At 38.3% G+C, this 18,719-nt stretch overlaps 1 protein-coding gene across 2 annotated transcripts in view; it reads right to left on the bottom strand.

The window, feature by feature from the left end:
• Positions 1 to 8,483: 8,483 nt before the first annotated feature.
• LOC113442890 (RNA binding protein fox-1 homolog 1-like) overlaps positions 8,484 to 18,719 on the bottom strand; it is a 42,542-nt gene continuing 32,306 nt past the window's right edge. For both annotated transcript variants that reach the window (XM_087915869.1, XM_087915870.1), the window contains 6 exons: positions 18,199 to 18,252; positions 16,594 to 16,729; positions 15,096 to 15,135; positions 13,315 to 13,394; positions 12,935 to 13,007; positions 8,484 to 10,786 (listed from right to left, as the gene is read on the bottom strand). In XM_087915869.1, coding sequence (XP_087771995.1) covers positions 10,742 to 10,786; positions 12,935 to 13,007; positions 13,315 to 13,394; positions 15,096 to 15,135; positions 16,594 to 16,729; positions 18,199 to 18,252 — 428 coding nt within the window. In that variant the 3' untranslated portion in view covers positions 8,484 to 10,741. The remainder of the gene's footprint in view (positions 10,787 to 12,934; positions 13,008 to 13,314; positions 13,395 to 15,095; positions 15,136 to 16,593; positions 16,730 to 18,198; positions 18,253 to 18,719) is intronic.

Here is an 18,719-nt window from a genome sequence, read left to right as displayed (position 1 = left end):
TTAAGATGTTTTTCTCTCAGAAATTTAAATAGTGATGTAGCAGCACCAAATCTGATGTAGAGAATTATTGAAATAAATAAATAAATATCCACTGTTCTCTCATACATACCATGGGATTCAGATTGCAAATTTGCAGTGTACCTGTGTATTCCTGTGATATGGTGATTAGATATTATTTGGCAAGTAAATAGCTGAGTTACTATGTATAGCAGCTTTTAAAAAATGTTTGCAAATGTTTTATCTACTTATAAATTTCACAGGGTGATTATGGTCTTTGTATATATGTAAACAGATCTGTGAATGGAAATGTTATTTTTGTTTGTTTCTAAAAATTGGAGAGAGAAGGCTTTGTGACAGCTAGTCAATAAATATCCTATTCTAACCAATTTTTGCTGATAAGCAATTTATCTAATAGAGAAGGCAGAACATGTGTACAGACAACAATAAGAATACCACAACAACATTCATAAATGTTATAATCTGGAGATGTACTAATTTTCAGATGTTCCTGCCTTCTTAAATTCAGGGTGGGAACAGAAGAAACAAAATGGATACCTCCATTAATACTACCCTGTATTGACAAATATTATCAATGCAGACCAAAAGCAGACCCACCTGACTGTTTTCTCTCATGTAGATCAGAGTTTTATTGTGTGAAAGGGTAATCAGAGAGTAACTTATTGCACAAAATCCCTGTTGCTTATTATTTCATGATTGCTAAAAGAAAAAAGTCAAACCATCAGATTGATCGAGACAGTGTAAACTGGAGAGTACATGGCAATACTGCAGTACAGATATCTTAATGGGAAGGAGTGAAAGAGGACATTGAGGCAGGGAGAAAAGAGAAAAGGAAAAAAATAGATGAGTATCAGAAAATAAAATGATTAACATTAACATCCAAGTACCTGAAGTAGACTGTAGTCATACAAAAGCTCAACTAGTCTTAAGATTCACAAGTAAGATTATTATGAATATATCAATTATGTCTTTAGAGCCCTTGGCCATTGAAGCAGGATCATCACCAAGATAGGACTATAGGGTAAAGTGTCCTGAAAGACTTTCAAGCACAGAGTAGCTAATCTTTTATATGTTGCAGAAATTGAAATAATACATATTATATAATGGCCTCTACATCTGTAAAGCTCACAAACCAAAATGATTTCATTGCAGGATTGCCAGAGCACTGAGATGAATAAAGCCAAAAAGGTAGATGGATGTAGAAAGATTGAGAAATGGAATGGAATCAACAGAGAGACAGAGGACAAAGAGAAGGAGGGTAGAAAGAGGAAAACACAGTCTCTATGAAGGCTCAAACAAAAACAGGTAAGCATGAAGAATCAGTGCAAAGGAAAAGAAATGTACTAAAAAGAAAGAACGAGCAAGTGTCCATGAACAGAGAAGAAAGTGAATAAGCAAAAGACAGAAATTTTAAAGCAAAGATCAGGAATTGGAAGTAAGCAAAATGGGTAAATTCGAAAGTCCACAAGAATTTGGCCATTCAACAAGGCTTATTTCATTAGTATGTAAAGATGGGGAGAAAGAGGAAATATGAAAGATAAGAAAGGAGAAAGGAAGAGAAAGGAAAAAAGAGAAGAAGGAGAAAGAGAGGAAAGGAAAAGAAAGGAAACTGAGCAAAAGCAAAGAGAATGTATTGGGTTAGAGAAGGAGAAATAGCTTTGAATATTCAAGAGAAGCAGAAAGCAAAAAATGAAAACAGAAGAGTGAATAGAGAGTAAGTTGTTTTTGTTGACTAAATTCACATTCACTATTAAGTTTATGCTAATTCTATTCTCCACACTTAATCAAAATTTAATTCAAATCAATAGCATCCTTGTCACTGGTGCTGGTTCCTCCCTCCCCCACCCCAATTGTTGCCTTACTAAGGGAGATAATTAAAAAATGGAAACAGACTAGGAGAACACGAACAAGGAAATAAAAGAGAGGAAGCAAAAGAGAGGAAAAAAAGAATACTAATTCTAAAAGTAGTTCTTACATTGTAGGAAAATGTTGAGGACAACCCCTGGGAAAAAATGGAAGATAAACGAACAGAGTGCAGATGGTTGGGCAATTAGAGCTAGAGTAAAAAAGGAAAAAGCACAGTATCACACAATATTAAAAAGCACCGTTCAATATAAATGTATGAATGCAATTACAGACAGAAAATGATCAAAACAATTTTGAAAATATAGATTTAGACAAGGCTGGTTTTATTAAGGAGATGATTTAAAGCAGATGACTGGACCATCATGAGTGAAAATCTTGGGGGGAATCAGTGCAGAATTAAATAAGTGCAGGATGTAGGGAAGATGGAGAGAAGAAAAGGCAGGCAAGAGAAGAAACTACCTGGGCTTTATATAGATTCTATATATAGGAACATTCTAAATGCAAATAATTTTCTGAGTATTAACAAAATACTTTAGTCCTGATGCAGCAATGGTAGCTTGATAATAGCACAAAAGCCACATAGTTACAGAGCAGAACAGAAATATCCGCTTGCAGCTGCTTCTCAATGAAGTGACAAAATTGATTAGAACATCCGTAGACAAATCATGACAAGCAAATGGTGGAAAGGCTTTATGGAGAGAAGAAAGAAGATATGGCAAGCAAGACAAGTGTGCAAAAGAAGAAAATACATACACAGTATTGCATAGGTAAAGACAGCAAGCAGTTAAGTTAATATAGGCACAGAGAACAGGAAGTGAAAAAAAGTGATGGCCTCAGTAAAGACAAGATAAACGTTAGTACCAACTACAAGACCAAATTAAAATATCACAGCAGTCAAGCAGCAGAGGAGGGACAAAATAATGTGAATAGAAAAAAGATAATGAAAAAGAAGAAGGCAAAAATGGGAAGAATGATACTTATTGGGCTATGAAATGTAACACCTTTAAAATGTGTTGGGACTACAATTCCAGTTCTCATTTAGCAAAGGGGGGATGGTTTCTAGAAATGTGAGTTGTATTGCAAAGCACACACCCATTGCCTTGCTGTTAGCTTCTGGATTGCATCTTTCAAGGGGAAGAGAAGCAGGAGATACATGTAAGAGTGCACATAATGCTACTGTTTTTTTTTTTTATAATATGAAAAGATTAAGGAAATTGAAAAACAAGGATGGGGAAGGAGATATTGAAAAAAACCTCACTTTGATCCAAGAGTAGGACTGGGAGAATTCCTAATGATTAATCAATATCGGCTTCCCTGGAATTTGTTATTGCTATTCCATAAAAGGTGGTCACTCTTTTGTCTTGTACTGTCCAATCAGGGAAGTCCTTCTCAGAGCTGCTGTGAAAGTGTAAAGGAGGGAGGAAAGGAAGGGGGAGGAAGAAAGAAAAAAAGAAAAAAATGAGGAAAGGAAGGAAGAGACAGAGGGAGGGAGGATGGATCCTTGATTGTATCTTTTGACTACTTATTATATATCTTGGATTACTGATAGATGGACAGATCCTCAAACCACAAAGAGAAAAAAAGAAACTGAAAACAAACACAACTCAGAGAAAGAGAAGAAAAAAAAGAATGCAAAAATATGTGGCAGGCAGGGCCAGCACAGCAATTACAATCCAGACAAGATGGAAATTTCTTTGCCTAGTCGACCCTCTCATTTGTGAGGAATAATGGTCCCTACTAAACAGAATGTAAAGGAGAAGCAAGTATGATAATTCATTTTGCTTTGCTCTCTTTTTCCACATTCTGCTCTTTCAAGACTTCTCCAGCTGGCTTACTTCAATACAGGAACAGAATCAGAGACAAGGGAAGAGTTCAGCAGGAAAACATGAAGATAAAATGGTGGATTATTATTATTATTTATTTATTTTTGCTCTGCCTGCATGATAACAAATGCTTCTTCTCTCTCTCTCTTTACATCACAAAGGTTTAGATAAAGTAAAAAGCCTAGCTTTTTGGAGAAGAAAAAAAGAAGCAACAAGAAGAAAATTGCAGAAGAATAGCAAGCATTCAATGGCCAGCTAAGAGACTAGAGGGGTGTAAGATTCAGCCTAAGCAAGAAAAAGAAGAAAGATCAGTGAGTCAGTCACCAAACATGTCTTGGTAAAGTCTTTTTTTTTTTTGCTCCTGTGTATACCAAATCCCCATTATACTGCCTCCATCTTGTCTCCAGGCTATGAGTGAGGTTGGCTTAAACTGTTTTCAGCTGAACTGGACGTAGGTCTTTCCCCATTGTTCAGTTGTAATGCTATCCCTCAATCTGTAAAGCAGCAGAAAGTTATATTGGCATAAAACGGGTTCTTCTCCTTGTCTGTCTCTATTCTGCCTGTTGCCTTTCTTCCTGCTCATGCCAGCCATCTGGCTTTCCTCCAAAATAACAACATGACAGATTTCCCAATTTGATGTTGCACTTGATGGGGCATCAAAAGTGGGGGAAGAGAACTTATTCATGGAGATGAACAAGGGGAAGAGATGAGGGCAAAGTCACAGTTTCAGCAAGCATAACTGCTGTAGAGACATTGAGACATGCATAGCAGCACCTAAGGTTCTCCTAAATGTATGTGTTTGAGATTTTTGCAGGGAAAAAAATTCCTTAAACACGTTTCCTCCCACTACCTTTTCTTACACGGAAAACAACACCAGAGCATAAGCATTCAGGCAGGAAATGTCCTATATTGCAATCTTTGCATGTCTTCAATTTTAAACCTTGTTAGAACTTACATAGACATATTGGATTCTTAACATTAGATTATAAATGCTCAAGTCAACAGGCACTTGATGCCTTGTTTGATCAAAAGCTTTAGAAATGGGACAAGAAGAAGATATGACCAGAGCATGTTGTGTTATGTTTAGGTGCAAGTAGGAACAGTAGGATCTGGCCAATGCATGCAAAATGCCAACCAACCACTGGCATGCATGCATGTCACTGTCAAAAGACTGCAAACAGATGCAAACAAAACAATAATGAGGCTTAAATAATCAAACATATATCTGGATTTCCATCACCATCTTCCTCCACTGGTGAAATTAAAAACCAGTCTGGCATACAGAAAACTAACTGAAATCTAGATAGATCTCATTTGATCGAGCCATAGGTACTTCCCAGTTTAGAAAGTGCCCAGTGTCACTTTATAGTATATAAATTTATATTTAGATATTTAGATAGATAGATATTTAGATAGATGATAGATAGATAGATAGATAGATAGATAGATAGATAGATAGATAGATAGATAGATAGAGATAGATAGATAAAGATTATGTATGTATGTACGTACACACACACACACACACACAAGCATTCTACACTGTGCATTTGCTAAATAAGGGGAACAAGGGAAGCAAACATGGGATCAAGAAAAGGGGAAGATTTCTGGAAAGAAAGAGAAAAGGCAAGAATGCAGAAGTAAAAAAGAAACAAGAAGAAGCTGAGCAAGAAAGAAGAAGCAGTGAGAGTTCAGGGAGAAGCTAGCTGGATAGCATATAGCAAAGCTAGAAAGAGAGAGAAAAACGTGCCACAAGTACATTTCCAGGGTTATTTAAATTTGGTGCAATACAAAATGACTTCTAGACTTCATTTTTAGATACTGATTGTTCCTATGGACTATAAGAAGAACCTGCTCCAAGACGAGAAGCATTTTGGCAAGAAAGGAAATGTTCAAAGTTCCTTAGCTCTAAAATGGATTGGAGCCCTTTGTTCTTGGATTACAACTCCCATTCAACCAGCATCACAAATTATGAATGCTGAGAGTTGCAGGCTTAGCAACAAGGTCCCAAGAGGAACAAGAGATAGTCTCATTCTTTCATACAGCAGTTAATATAGTTATAATTAGGTATATTGTAAGATACCAAACCTAAGAATTCACCCAAAAATGCATTCAGAAATGAAGCTGTAGAGAGAAAAGTTAGCTAGCAAGCAAGAAGGCACATGTGAAAAAATAAGCAAAGAAAGCAAAGAGCCAAACCAGAAAGAATCTGCAAGCAATCAAAGAACACACAGAGAGAAGAAACAGTGCAGCGAAGCTCCAAGAAGCTGAGGAACAAACCAGAAAGCAACACAGAGCCACAGCAGTTTGTTTGGTCTGATCTTCGTTATTACGCAAAGCACATTGTAAACGAAGCTTTGTTGTCCATGTGTTGTGTGAACTGAGCCAATTGTAGTTAGTTAAATAAACGGTGGCTAAGCAAACCATGGTTTAATTTGGTGGGTTAACCTGGGAACTGTGTGAGCCCTCAACTGGGGATTATAAGCAATAGATAAAATCCGAGAAAGGGGGAGGGGGGGCTGCTGCTGCCAATATGATTTTCTTCTTTATCTCTATTGGTGACAAAACACTACACTATACTAAAAGGAGATGGAAGGAGCCAGTCACAGTCACATATATCTTTTCATCCCTTTTAAAAAATTTCCTGGGGAGGCTGTGAGCCAAATAGACTTGTAAAAGAGAGGGTTTGAGGAAGAAAACTGCCAAACTGCTGTTCCCATTCAGAAGCTGACTTAATGAAAAATCTGTCCTTTTAAGAGGGGCTTTCATTCTGCAGGAGAAGAAAAATCTCCCTGGTTGCAGCAAAAAAAGGAGGGAAAATTCAGGCCATTTGCTCTCCTCCTTATAGCCAACCACCCATGTCTATTCTGTGCCTTGTCTAATTTAAACCTCAGCTGGAAAAGGAAAAGAAGCAAAAAAAAAAAAGTGACATGAATCTATGCACACAAACAGAAAGCATGAAGGCAAGGAAAGAGACAAAGCTATAGGAAAACAGTAAGAGGCAAAAGAGAGGAAAAAAGTATGATAGTAAATCATTAGAGGAGCAAAGCTATGGGGGTGGGAGGAAGCAAAGAATGAGGTGATGTGGCCTCAGAGTGAACAAAACTTAATGGAAAGCAAAGACATGCAAAGGAATTCACAACTATAACATTAGAGCAGATTGCAAAAGGAAACAGGTATCTATCAGTTATTCTCTTGGACAGCTATATCACAACAAAAAAGCATTTCTAAATGCAAGGACCCCCTTTTTCAAATTATCCACCCGATGCTCATTTATGCAGAAATAAATGTCACAGAGGCCTGTGGCATTTATGTTCCATTAATGCCTCTGAAACTTTATGAGTCTCATTTGCAAATCTGATCTGCCCATGTAGTAGTGGGAGGGCAGAATCCAGTGGACGGAAGGGGCTACGTGCTCCTGTGCTCATTTCAGCCTGCATATGGGAGGACACCAGGTATCAAGAGCACAGGAGGAAGAAACCTAACACAAAATATTTCTCATTCCTATGGATGTTCAGTTTTCTTTGCAGGGATTAAATTTTTACTTGAAATGCAGCAAATGTCCTGCAGCTATAGCCTAGTCTGTACTAGGATAGCCAGATATGAAAGAAGGAAGGGCTCCTAAGTTTATAATAAAGGTACCAGTAAGTTAAAACTGCAGTAGATTCTTGTCCCAGTCCGTTAACTCAAGATACAAAAGTCCCACTGTTTGGAGCCCAGTTTCTTTAATAGGAGTGACTGTCCTGGAGAATTAATTTTTCAGAAACACAGGCAGGGCTTCCAAGAGAAAGATCAGCCTTTCAACAGCATTGAGATGGAATAGATTCTAGGAAGACAGGAGATTTTAGTTCAGACTGCAATTGTACCAAGGAAAAGTTTTCTTAAACAAGGCGAGACAAAATATTAGTTTAAGGAAAGCATGTTAGAAGGGAAAATAGGTTGTGGAATCAAAAACAATAGCACTTCAGATCACATTTATAGCACTTCAGATCAAAGATACCCTCCAATCGCTTTTGGAGATAGTGAATTGGGTCAAGTAGAAAAAAGCCAACTTTGATTCTTTTAATCTCTCTTTCTCTCTCTGTACATATGTGTATGTTTGTGTGGGCGTAGTACACATAATTCTCAATCTGGTTATTGTTGTATTTTTCTTATTTGAGTTGCTGTGAGATACCCAGAGTAGTTGGGAGTTTACCAGAATACGAATTTGATTAATAATTAGGTCATTTCCTCTTATATTTATACTTACTAAGATTTCAGCCAAAATTGCCCAAGGCAACACACAGATATAGTAAAAAAACAGCATTTTAACAATGGCTTAATGAGAGACCATTCTAAAAAATGGCAATAGATTCACCCTATTTTATTACATTGGATTTCCTGTCTTCAAAAAAGCAGTGGAAAAGTGTGTATTAGCAGCCAATTCTTTTTAAACAGGGGCATGCATAAAGCTTTTAGGAAACACTTTGAGAAATGCTTTGCTTCTCACAGGTTACATGCTTATTTTGTTCTGCTATCACCATTGCCTAAACTGTTTTGCAGCTTTAAAAATAAAATTAACCTTTTCTCTGTTTTCATCCGTATTTCCCCAAATTAATGCCTATTTCTGATCTTAGCCTGCCCATTTTAGAAAGCCCCCTGCCACGCTGCCATCCCCTCTTCACCTCCCTGGTGGAAATGAAGAGAGCATCATTTTTAATAAGGGAAAGCACAAGAATGCAGCAATAGAAAAAGAGATGGAGGAAAAGAAAGAAGAAGAGGCGAGAGTAACAGAAATTAGCCAGATCAGGATTTTATTACAGTAATGTGGAAACAGCAGAAAGGAAAACAAGCATCTATATAGAGAAGTTTTTTTTCCCTGAGATATTGCACTGTGAACTTGAGAAGCACCGCAACATAAATTCAAAAATACAGTGAAGCAAAATTGCCAGAAACAGAAATAGATTCTGCTTTGGGATCAACAGCCCTTAAGAGAAAATGATGATTAAACATATTCCTTAAAAAAAAGAAAAGAAATGCATTTTAAAAAGTCCTTCCGTCCTAAAATAACATCCCTGCGTGTGTATATCTATATCAGCATATATGTCAGTAGATGCAAACTTCCCAAATAGTGATTTTCAAGTTTCCAATATTTCTAATTTGTTGATTTTTCCTATATATCCACAAATAAAGTATTTATTTGTATACCAGCTAAATTATTCATATTTTAATATAAAAATAACAACTCTTCCCCATTTGTTGTTCCACATTTCAGAATTGTTAAGAGTATGAGGCACAGTTCATACCAAAATATTTTAGAAATGTCTTTTTAAGTGCACAGATTGCAATGTACAAGTTTATATCATTGTCATTTCCAAAAAATGTTGAAATGATGGATATACAATGTATAATGCATACACTGTACATAGGCATGCTTTTCCATATACCATATAAATGGACTTAACTTCTGCAACAGGACCTGTCTAACTTTACGCAGAAGTATAAACCAGCTGATGGCATGCTGAATACAATGAAGCAATGACAAAATGTTTGAAGCTGACCCTGTTCGCAGTAAGGAAGCCTTGCCCTTAATATGAATGGAGGATGCATCTTATTGCCAGTATTAAAAGATGTTACTCCCAGCCCAGTCAGTTGTAAATAGAGAAATGGGAGCTGTTTGCTTTTCAACTCAGACATAAAAAAGGGGTTTTTGCACAGGAGAGATATTGAAGAACTATGAAAAAAGCACTGCCTGCTTGTTTAGTAATTGCCTCTTAGAAAAGGATATTTTCTCTTGAGGCAAGTAAAGTTGCATCATTCCTGCAAACAGAACTGTTTCTTCTACTTCCTGGCCATCCCAGACTGGTGGGTGGGTGGGCTGGAGAGAAAGGATATCTGAAACGTGTTGACAAATTTTCATAACTGAATAAAAATAGGGAACATTTGTAAGCCAAAAACTTGATTCTCATTTTTACCGAAAGAATCTTGTTTCAGCTACCCAAAGCAGATTGGAAATACAAGGGACACAGAAAAAAAAAGAGAGAGACGTGTGAGAGCTAGCATGGAGGAGAAAAATATAAAAGAGCATTCAAAGCACAGGAAAAGGATAGGCAATGAGGAGAGAAAGCAGAGAACTGCAGAAGAATCTAAGTGACATGGCAGCATATGGCCCTCCAGGTGGTCTTTTCCAGCCGATGGCCAGAGATGTCTGGAGCTAGAATCCAATAACCTCAAGAGAGTGGCATATTTTCCACTCTTTCTCCATGTCATCTCTAGAGATCAGCTGGGAAACTACTATCTTGTCTTCTCCCCCAGGAACTGTGGGAAATTTAACCCAAGAGAGTTTGGACTGACTATTTTCAGTCATTTCCAATAATAGTTCCCAAGTTTCATGGGAAAACTGGGTTAGTGTAAACTGTGTAAATCTATTGTTTTGACCCCACAGGCTTGGAAATCAATTATTTTACAGTGTTTGACTATTTGATCAGGTGAAACTGTAGTGCTCCCATCCTTATCTGAGGCCCTAACAATTATAAGAACCTCAATCCAGATTTTAAAAATGCACCAGATCCAGTACAAAGACTGGAAGCCTCTCTACTTATGGTTGAGAGAATTTTTGGATAGAGTTCAAGACATAAAATGGAGTTCCCAAGCCCCAAAGTTTCCTCAGCACAGTCTAACAACTGAAATAGGATACCTGTGGAGCTCAAGACCCATAACTTAGCTATGATTGTGTGTCTGCCGTTTGATCTGCATTTTGATTTGGTGTGCTGCCCAGCTGCTAGTCTCTACCCAATCAGAAGACATAGAAGATGCCCAAATTGTGAATAATGCTAAGAATTCTTATGGGATCAGGGAAAATTCCTGAGCAGTCCCTAGTACCAAGTGTATTGCTAGGTGGGAGATATCCACACCAATGGTCTAATTCTCTCCTTCATACACAGACCAATACACACTCACACACAGAGAGACAAGGATCTCAGCAAGGGGATCCCAACATCCGTGCCATCAACTGACGGACATTTCCTGGTTGCTCAGTCCCAGTGCTTGGTCCTTCAGTACGGAGTGAAGCGATTGCATCCTCCTCGGTATAAACTGGCCTGCAGGAAAGAGAGAAAGTGAGCAGGAAAAGTGAGAGCTGGCTTTGAAACACAACAGAGAGACCCCAACGCAATGGAAGCCACGGAATGCTTCAATGTAATTTCCAGGGAAGGACTTTTTTCCACCTGTAACTCAATCACAACCTATAGCACTTGAATTCTAAGGAGGAGGAAGTGGCAAAACTGAATTGATGAAAGAGGATATGGGCCCACAACTACCGCTCTCCCTGAGTTGAATAGGTTTAAATAAAAGGAAATATTCCTTTTGGGGGGGAAATTAATACCCTCTCTAATCTCTATTTTACTTTCCTTCTGCCTGTAAATGCCCACTTTTACTGTCATTCATCAGTGTAACACATGATTTCAGACCCAATTCAACATTGCTGTCACAGGAGTCAAGGCTGAAAGTTGTACTGACGGTTTTACTTTGTGCATTTCCCTATAAGGGAGATTTGGTTCTAAAATATTGAAAAGTATATTTTTCCCTAAAGATAATTCAGCAGGCAAATCAAGAACCAAATTTTGAATCCTACTACCTGTGCAATATGGAATAGTTGATGAAACAGAAACATTCTCAATGAGTAAGTGAACACTGCCATCTGCTAGCCATTTTGCAGTAATACAAACATGTCTCATTTGATAAAGGGAGGTTCTTACTGCCAGAATTTTCGTTGCTAAGCAAGGGGGTTTGTTTAGGAGTTGCATCTGATTTTACCCTTTCTGGAATGATTATTAAACAAGTCACTGCCATTCATAAGTGAACCGCATAATTGAGCCCAAAATTTATGTGGCTAAGTGAAACATTTGTTAAATGAGTCTGCACCACTTTATAACTTTTCTTGCCACTGTTAAGTGAATCATTGCATTTGTTAAGTGAATAGCATGGCTGTTAAGTGAATTTGGCTTCCCCGTCGACTTTGCTTGTCAGAAGGTTGCAAAATCTGACCCCATGACACTACAATCATAGGGATGCCGCAATGGTCGTTAAGTGTGAAAAACTGCCATAAGTCAGTTTTCTCAATGCTGTGGTAACTTTGAAGGGTCACTAAATGAACTGTTGTAAGTTGAGGACTACCTATATATGCCAGTTGCCAACCTCCTGAACTTTGATAAGGGGTGCTGCAACTGATCATAAATAACTTTTTCCAGCACCATTTTAATTTCAAATAGTCTCTAAATTTCTTATTTATTTATTTAATTTATAATGCCACCTATTCACCCATAGCAACTCGAGGTAGCTTACACAATGTAAAACAATATTTAAAACTAAAAATAAAAAACATTAAAAACTAACAAAAAGAATCAGATAAATTAGTAAGATACAACTGAACAAAATTTTGGGGGAAAAAAAGGTCTCTAAATAATTGGTTGTAAACCGAGAACCATCTGTATTAAAATTTTAAAATTTCAAAAATTGCCCCATTTCCCACTCATAAAAACACACACTAAAAGCCTGAGGGAGATGGATAAAGAATCTTGCATCTGTGTGTTTTATATTTCACAGGAAAAAACTATCCATAAGTATAGTTTTATTCAATGAATCTGCACTCTTCAGATCTATGAATTCTAATTGACAATGGTTGACTATGCCTTTGATTAAACAACCTTTTACTGTTAGTTGTCCTTCGCTTTTGCCATTTAAGATTTGGCTACACCAAATGTAATTGATTCAGGAAGCACAGTTTCGTCTCTCGATGTGCAAATGTTTGCTTCTCCAACCAAGGAGGCATGCTGTTCATTTGCTTGGCATTTCTATGCCTAGGGTCTAAAGCAGTAGAGATGTTCTTGGCTTACAGTAGATTAAGGGTATCAAACTCAAGGCCCATGGGCCGAATCCAGCCCATGGGGTACTCTGATGTGGCCTGCGGGGCCACCCTGGAAACAGCAAAGGACCAGCCAGTGGTGCATCTGCCAGCGAAAAAAAGGAGCTTGGGAGGGCCATGTGTTTTCACTGGCAGAGTGCTCAGGCCACCACAGGTGTCCCCGACATGAATGACATCGAGCTGGCAATGCCTACCCTGGTCACACACACACACACAGGTCAAACTGATGCTCCCTGCAATAGATGATTGGACAGCATAATAATGAATCCTGCCCAGCTATCTTTTCAAGATGTAGCATGCTTGGCCCATTCACAAAGTGACTCACCATGGCACCAACTCCATAGGCAGGGGTTACTGCATGGTGGTAAGGCTCAGCAGTAGTGTAGACCCGTCCATACCTGCATCAGAGAAAACATCGGTAGTCAAAATGGAGGCCTGGGAATCTTAGGCTCAGGGACCAGATATTGCCCAACAGGCTTCCTCACTGGGGTAATCAACTTCTTCTCCTAGGAAAAGAAGGACGTTAAAACGAGGGAAAAGATTTTATTCATCAATCAGCAGCCTGGCAACTTTGTGAGGTTGTCTGTGGAAAGGACAGTGCTAATAATTCCCATACCCTTTAAAAATCCTTTCCCTTGCAGTAGCTTTTAAAACAAAAATCAAAGAACGACTCAGTTAATATTGTTAATTCAAGCCTCTACATACCCATCGCTGTATGCTGCTGCTGTGGCTGTGGCTGCTGCAGCTGCTGGTGTCTGGGCCATTCTGTATGCTGCAGGATAACCCTAAAATTAAAACAGCAGCTAAAATAAAAATTATCCCAGCAATCTAAACACATTCCGTCATCCCCCAACTCCTACCACCACCACAGTGCATCAATTTCATGAGGAAAAGCAGGGCTTTATCCACATATCTTGTTGTACAGTTCCAATTTATCACCCCCTAGTGGTAAATAATAGTATTTTGAGTACTTGGCAACCGGCCTGCATTTATGGCCATTTGTAGTGTTCCAGTCATGTGACTGCGATTTACAACTGATTTGGTGGAAACTGGTGTTTATTTCTGGTTTCTGGCAAAAAAATAAACCCCAACTATTGCAGAGAATTAATTCGCTCAACAATTGCGGCATTCACTTAACAACAGCAATATTCACTTATGACCAGCGATTTGCTTAAAGACATGGTTTGCTTAAGGACATGGCTTAACAACTAGCATGAGTAACAACTATAATTCCAGGCTCAATTACGATCGTAAATCAGGGACTACCTGTAGTTTGGTCTAACTCCCTTTCTAGACTTCGGTTATTCAACAGATTAATTAAAATGGGACTGGGTTGCTTGTGATGCGGCAGAAAACTCTATTTTCAAAACAAGGATTCCAAGCATAAAACAAAACCCAGTGTTTCAAGAGTTCTGTTCAATTTTAGATCAAGATTGAAATAAAAACTAGCTGTGTTGGAGAGCTTTGCTTGAGCATTCCAACAATTCTGAATACCTCATCCAGAAAATTGTTCTGTGGTTTGGGACTGGGATGGGTTTTTTTTGGTTTTTTTTTTTTTGGGGGGAGAATCCAGTAGAGAGATAGGGATCATTCATGTTGTTGTTGCTATTGGTTTAGATTAGATTTGAGTAATGCGATAGTGAAACAGACCTAGCAAATTGTTGCTTTAAAAAAGAATAAAGCAATAAGGTGTCTAGAGGGATACACTGCCTGTGCTGTTGCTTTATTTTGCAATAGACAATACAAAGCTACGTGCATCACATATATTATTGTTACTCCTGCTAAAATTCTATAAATGTAAAGACTGTGACTGCAATGTTGGTTTGGTTGATTTTTTAAGATCTGGCATGAACGTTTCTGCCATTGTACTCTCTTAATATTTAGCTTCAGAGTGCATTTAAAATGTGAAAGCTGTGGTTGGTTTGAAGTTTGTTGAGCTTTGGTATGCATATCCATTTCATGATGATTCCTGTCTTTTATTTTGTAACATTGAGTAGACAGAAAAAAGAACCATTAGCAGGAAAAAGAGCATTGAAGAGCACTAAAGTGATTAGCTGTTTTCTTAGTCTTGCAATCTGTTGGATGAATAACCTAGAAAGTTTACAGAGCCCACAGTCTCTTCTCCCTGCTGAGAAGGAAGATAACTTGGCCAGTTTTTCTTAATGCGCTTAGCAGGTTGCATGACTCCTTTCAATGTCTACTCAATATCATGAGCGCAAGACACATCAGAATAGGTCATGGCTTCTTTTATACAGAAGGGATACCAACATTTTAACTCTGCACTGAAGCATAAACTAGAAAGTGAAGAATACGCATGATGGCGGCATACAAAAAATCCTTTTGGTCTCAGTGCCCTGAAGATCAGGAATCTTATCCCTGCAAAAGGATCGTGAATCCTACTTGCTCCTTTTCTGCTTTGGGACTGTTGGTGCTGGGCAACCATCCTTTGGATTCTAATTTCCAGAAATACCCAGAGGAGGACTTACGTAGAGATCAGAACTGTATAGACCATCTGGATACAGCACGCTGGGTGAAAAAAGAAATATCAGTATGCAGCAGTAAATATCTTTCCCTTCAATCCCATCCCTTTCAAATTCAAGTTATTCGTCCTAAAAAGCTGCTTTTTATTATGTTATATAAAATATGAGGACCAAACCATGACCTTGGGCACATGCACAGTACCCTTCCCTGACTATTTAACAACCAGAAAGAAGAATTGTGTATCTGACATGGAAGATCACACCAAGTCTTCATAGCAGTTGAATCCAGTTTTGATATCCGAATAATAGCTGAATCAGGTTTCAAGTGTTGCAGCCAGATAGTCATTGAAAAAAAAATGAAGAAAAAAGCAAGAATATATGATGTCTTCACTACACTCCAGTAAATGAGACATAACGTAGAACTGTAGGGCTGGAAAGGATCTTGGAAGTTTTCTAGTCCAGCCCAGAGAAGTCATTTCTGAAAACTTCATTTACTTACATACTGACTTGAGTTTACTAGAGAACAAAATTCCCCAATCCCAACCTCCTCCAGAGATGATTGGACTATAACTTCCTGGCATTCCTTAGTCATCAGACCTAACAATGGTAGAAGGGGGTGGGTGGGTGGTGAAAATAATTTTTTTAAAACCATTACTTCATTTTGGAACTTCTGGGAATATATTATTACAACCTTGCAGCTAGGTTACTACAGTAGTATTTCTTTTCCTTCCCTTTTTATCATTTCTTTTACTCCAAATATCATCTTTCCATTCTCACAGGCCAAAATTTGCCATTCTGCTGTATATTAAAATATTTCTCCCCAAATATTACTCTCCTTCCCTATCTAACTTGTTCGTTTGCTTGTTTCCTTTCTACTCCCCCACCCACCCAATCGTTGTGCCCGATTTAAAAAATGATTTATAAGAGCTTCAAGCAACACAAACACCGCATTTCTTTGCCATTCGGTAAAAACCACATCTTTCAAGCTTTTGTATGAGACTGGAAAAAGATGCAGCTGCTTTGAAGGGTGCTTTAATGGCTCTGAGAAGAAGAGCTGAAATAGGATGGAAGGGAACTCAAATCCAAAATAAAAATGTTCCTTCACTTCAATTTATTTTGCTTGAACTACACTTTTAAGGTGTCTTGTTGTAACCTCTTCAACTTTGCTTCTTCCAAATGATATGTTTGGCCCTATCATCCAATATATTGGCTCTACAGGGCTTCTGGTTTATTTATTTGATTTTTATTTATTTGTCAAATTTAGATACCATCCATTTTACTCATAGAGTGATTGGGCAATGGGAAGATGCTTTAAGTAGGCATTATTATAGTGCCCTATAAGCCAAGGGTCTCCAATCTTGGCAACTTTAAGCCTGGTGGACTTCAACTCCCAGAATTCTGCTGGCTGGGGAATTCTGGGAGTTGAAGTCCTCCACGCTTGAAGTTGCCAAGGTTGGAGACCCCTGCTATAAGCCATCATGAGTTCCTCTCTGCCAATGCTCACCTGCCATAGGCTGGAACTGGAGTAGGGGCAGGTGCTGCTCGAATGGGATTATAGATAGTGGCTCGGCCACGCCCTCGCAGAGTTCCACGGTAGGCCAGAGCAGCAGGTGCCATCATGGGATAAGGGATGCTTGCCACTGAATTGGATAAGCAATAAAGCAGAAACAGTGAGAGAAGATACACATTCCATTACATGAGAGAGGCAGACTTGGAACAGAAGTAGAGCTGAGCAGGACAAAGAAAGGGATTGTTTTCTGCTCCAAAACTTTTACCACTGGAAGGGGCAGAACAGTTTACAAAGGATGATTCTAAGAAAGCAACCAAAATTAAGTGTGCTTAATATTTCAACTTGGGGTGAAATGCTAGCTTAATAATCCTAAAAATTTGAGTGGGATGGTCTCCACTTATAACACACTGGGAAGATAGATCTACATCTGATTTCCAGTAACAGATTGCCGATAGTATGTTTTCTGTCAAAATTTCAATTTTTGTTTTTGTTTTTTAAACGGGATAATGAGGAAAACTTCTAGCATTTGATAAGATTATGGCAACGTTTTTCCCTTAAAAAAAAAAAATCTCTCTGTATCTCTGTGTGTGTGTATATATGTATATACATAGGTATATATGTATGTGTGTGTGTGCGTGCGCGTGTGTGTGTGTGTGTGTGTGTGTGTGTATATATGTATATATGTATATGAATATATATTCATATTCTGAGGTTCTCGCGGGTATTTGTATGTAAAATTGGAAGTATCTAGGCAACGTTTCGATGAAGTCTCATTCATCATCTTTAGGCTTGTGTCTTCGGCTCTGTGCCTCTCAGAGCTTCTTCGGCTCTGTGCTTCTCAGCTCTGTATATGTATATGTGTGTGTGTGTATATATATATATATATATTTGTATATGTATGTATGTATGTGTATATGTATGTATGTATGTATGTATGTATGTATGTATGTATGTATGTATGTGTATATATATATATTCTTAAGTTTTCTCTGGTACTTACATGTACGGCATTCAGCTTTGTTCGGGTATTTTCCCACGTCATTGTAGTGGTGCTTTTAAAGTTGTAGCAACGTTTTGGCAGAATCTCATCTGCCATCATCAGTCTTCTGTATGAAGATGAACATTATACAGAAGCCTGATGATGGCAGATGAGATTCTGCCAAAACGTTGCTACAACTTTAAAAGCGCAACTACAATGACGTGAAAATACTCCTAACAAAGCTGAATGCCATACATATATATATATATGGATGGCTAACATTGTTACATTTTTCTCTTAGATTTAAAAAGTTTCCATGTGGATGTACACACATATATTAATATAACAATAGCACTTAGACTTTTAAACTGCTTCACAGTGCTTTTTAGCCCTCTCTAAGCAGTTTACAGAGTCAGCATATTGCCCCCAACAATCTGGGTCCTCATTTTACCCATCTCGGAAGGATGGAAGGCTGAGTCAACCTTGAGCCTGGTAGGATTTGAATTGCCAAATTGCAGGTAGCCAGCAGGCAGCAGAAGTAGCCTGCGGTACTGCACTCTAACCACTGCGCTACCGTGGCTCGATGTTGTTTCCTACAATTTAACACATAACACACTAACCTGTGTACAGATCAGGAGCATAGACAGCGCCAACTACAGGATTGATCTTCCATCCTGTAAACATCCAAGCACAGAGAAGATCAGAGGAACAATATGCCTCCTATCTTATTTCTTCTTGCCTTGCCAATCATCCTACACATCTGGCCAATTTCCCAACTCACGAGAACCTGCACAATCTTGACTGGACATACCAAGTTGCATATGTATGTTTTAAAAAGATGGGGACAGCCAGTTGAAGCAATTCTGTCTCGTTAGTTGGAGTACTCCAACCCTGGAAACTATTGCAAATACACCCCAGCAACTGAATGCAAGGGCAGAAATTGTGTCTTTGTGGAATCTGCATGCTTGCGGGTCTTAAAATATTTCCATTACAAATTTCCCTGTTTATTTATTCATTTATTCTGCTAACTTTATATACAAATTCCTGCTTGTATATAGCTTCTACAGTTGAAAAGTGTAGTAGAGGCATAGAGACGCTTAGGATCCAAATCAACCTTTTTTTAGCCTGGGCACCTTCCAGA

This window comes from Pseudonaja textilis, chromosome Z (genome assembly GCF_049901715.1).
Source record: "Pseudonaja textilis isolate UNSWEBS1 chromosome Z, rPseTex1.2, whole genome shotgun sequence".
NCBI classification, from domain to species: Eukaryota; Metazoa; Chordata; class Lepidosauria; order Squamata; family Elapidae; genus Pseudonaja; species Pseudonaja textilis.
This window is presented reverse-complemented; position numbering and strand designations above follow the sequence as displayed.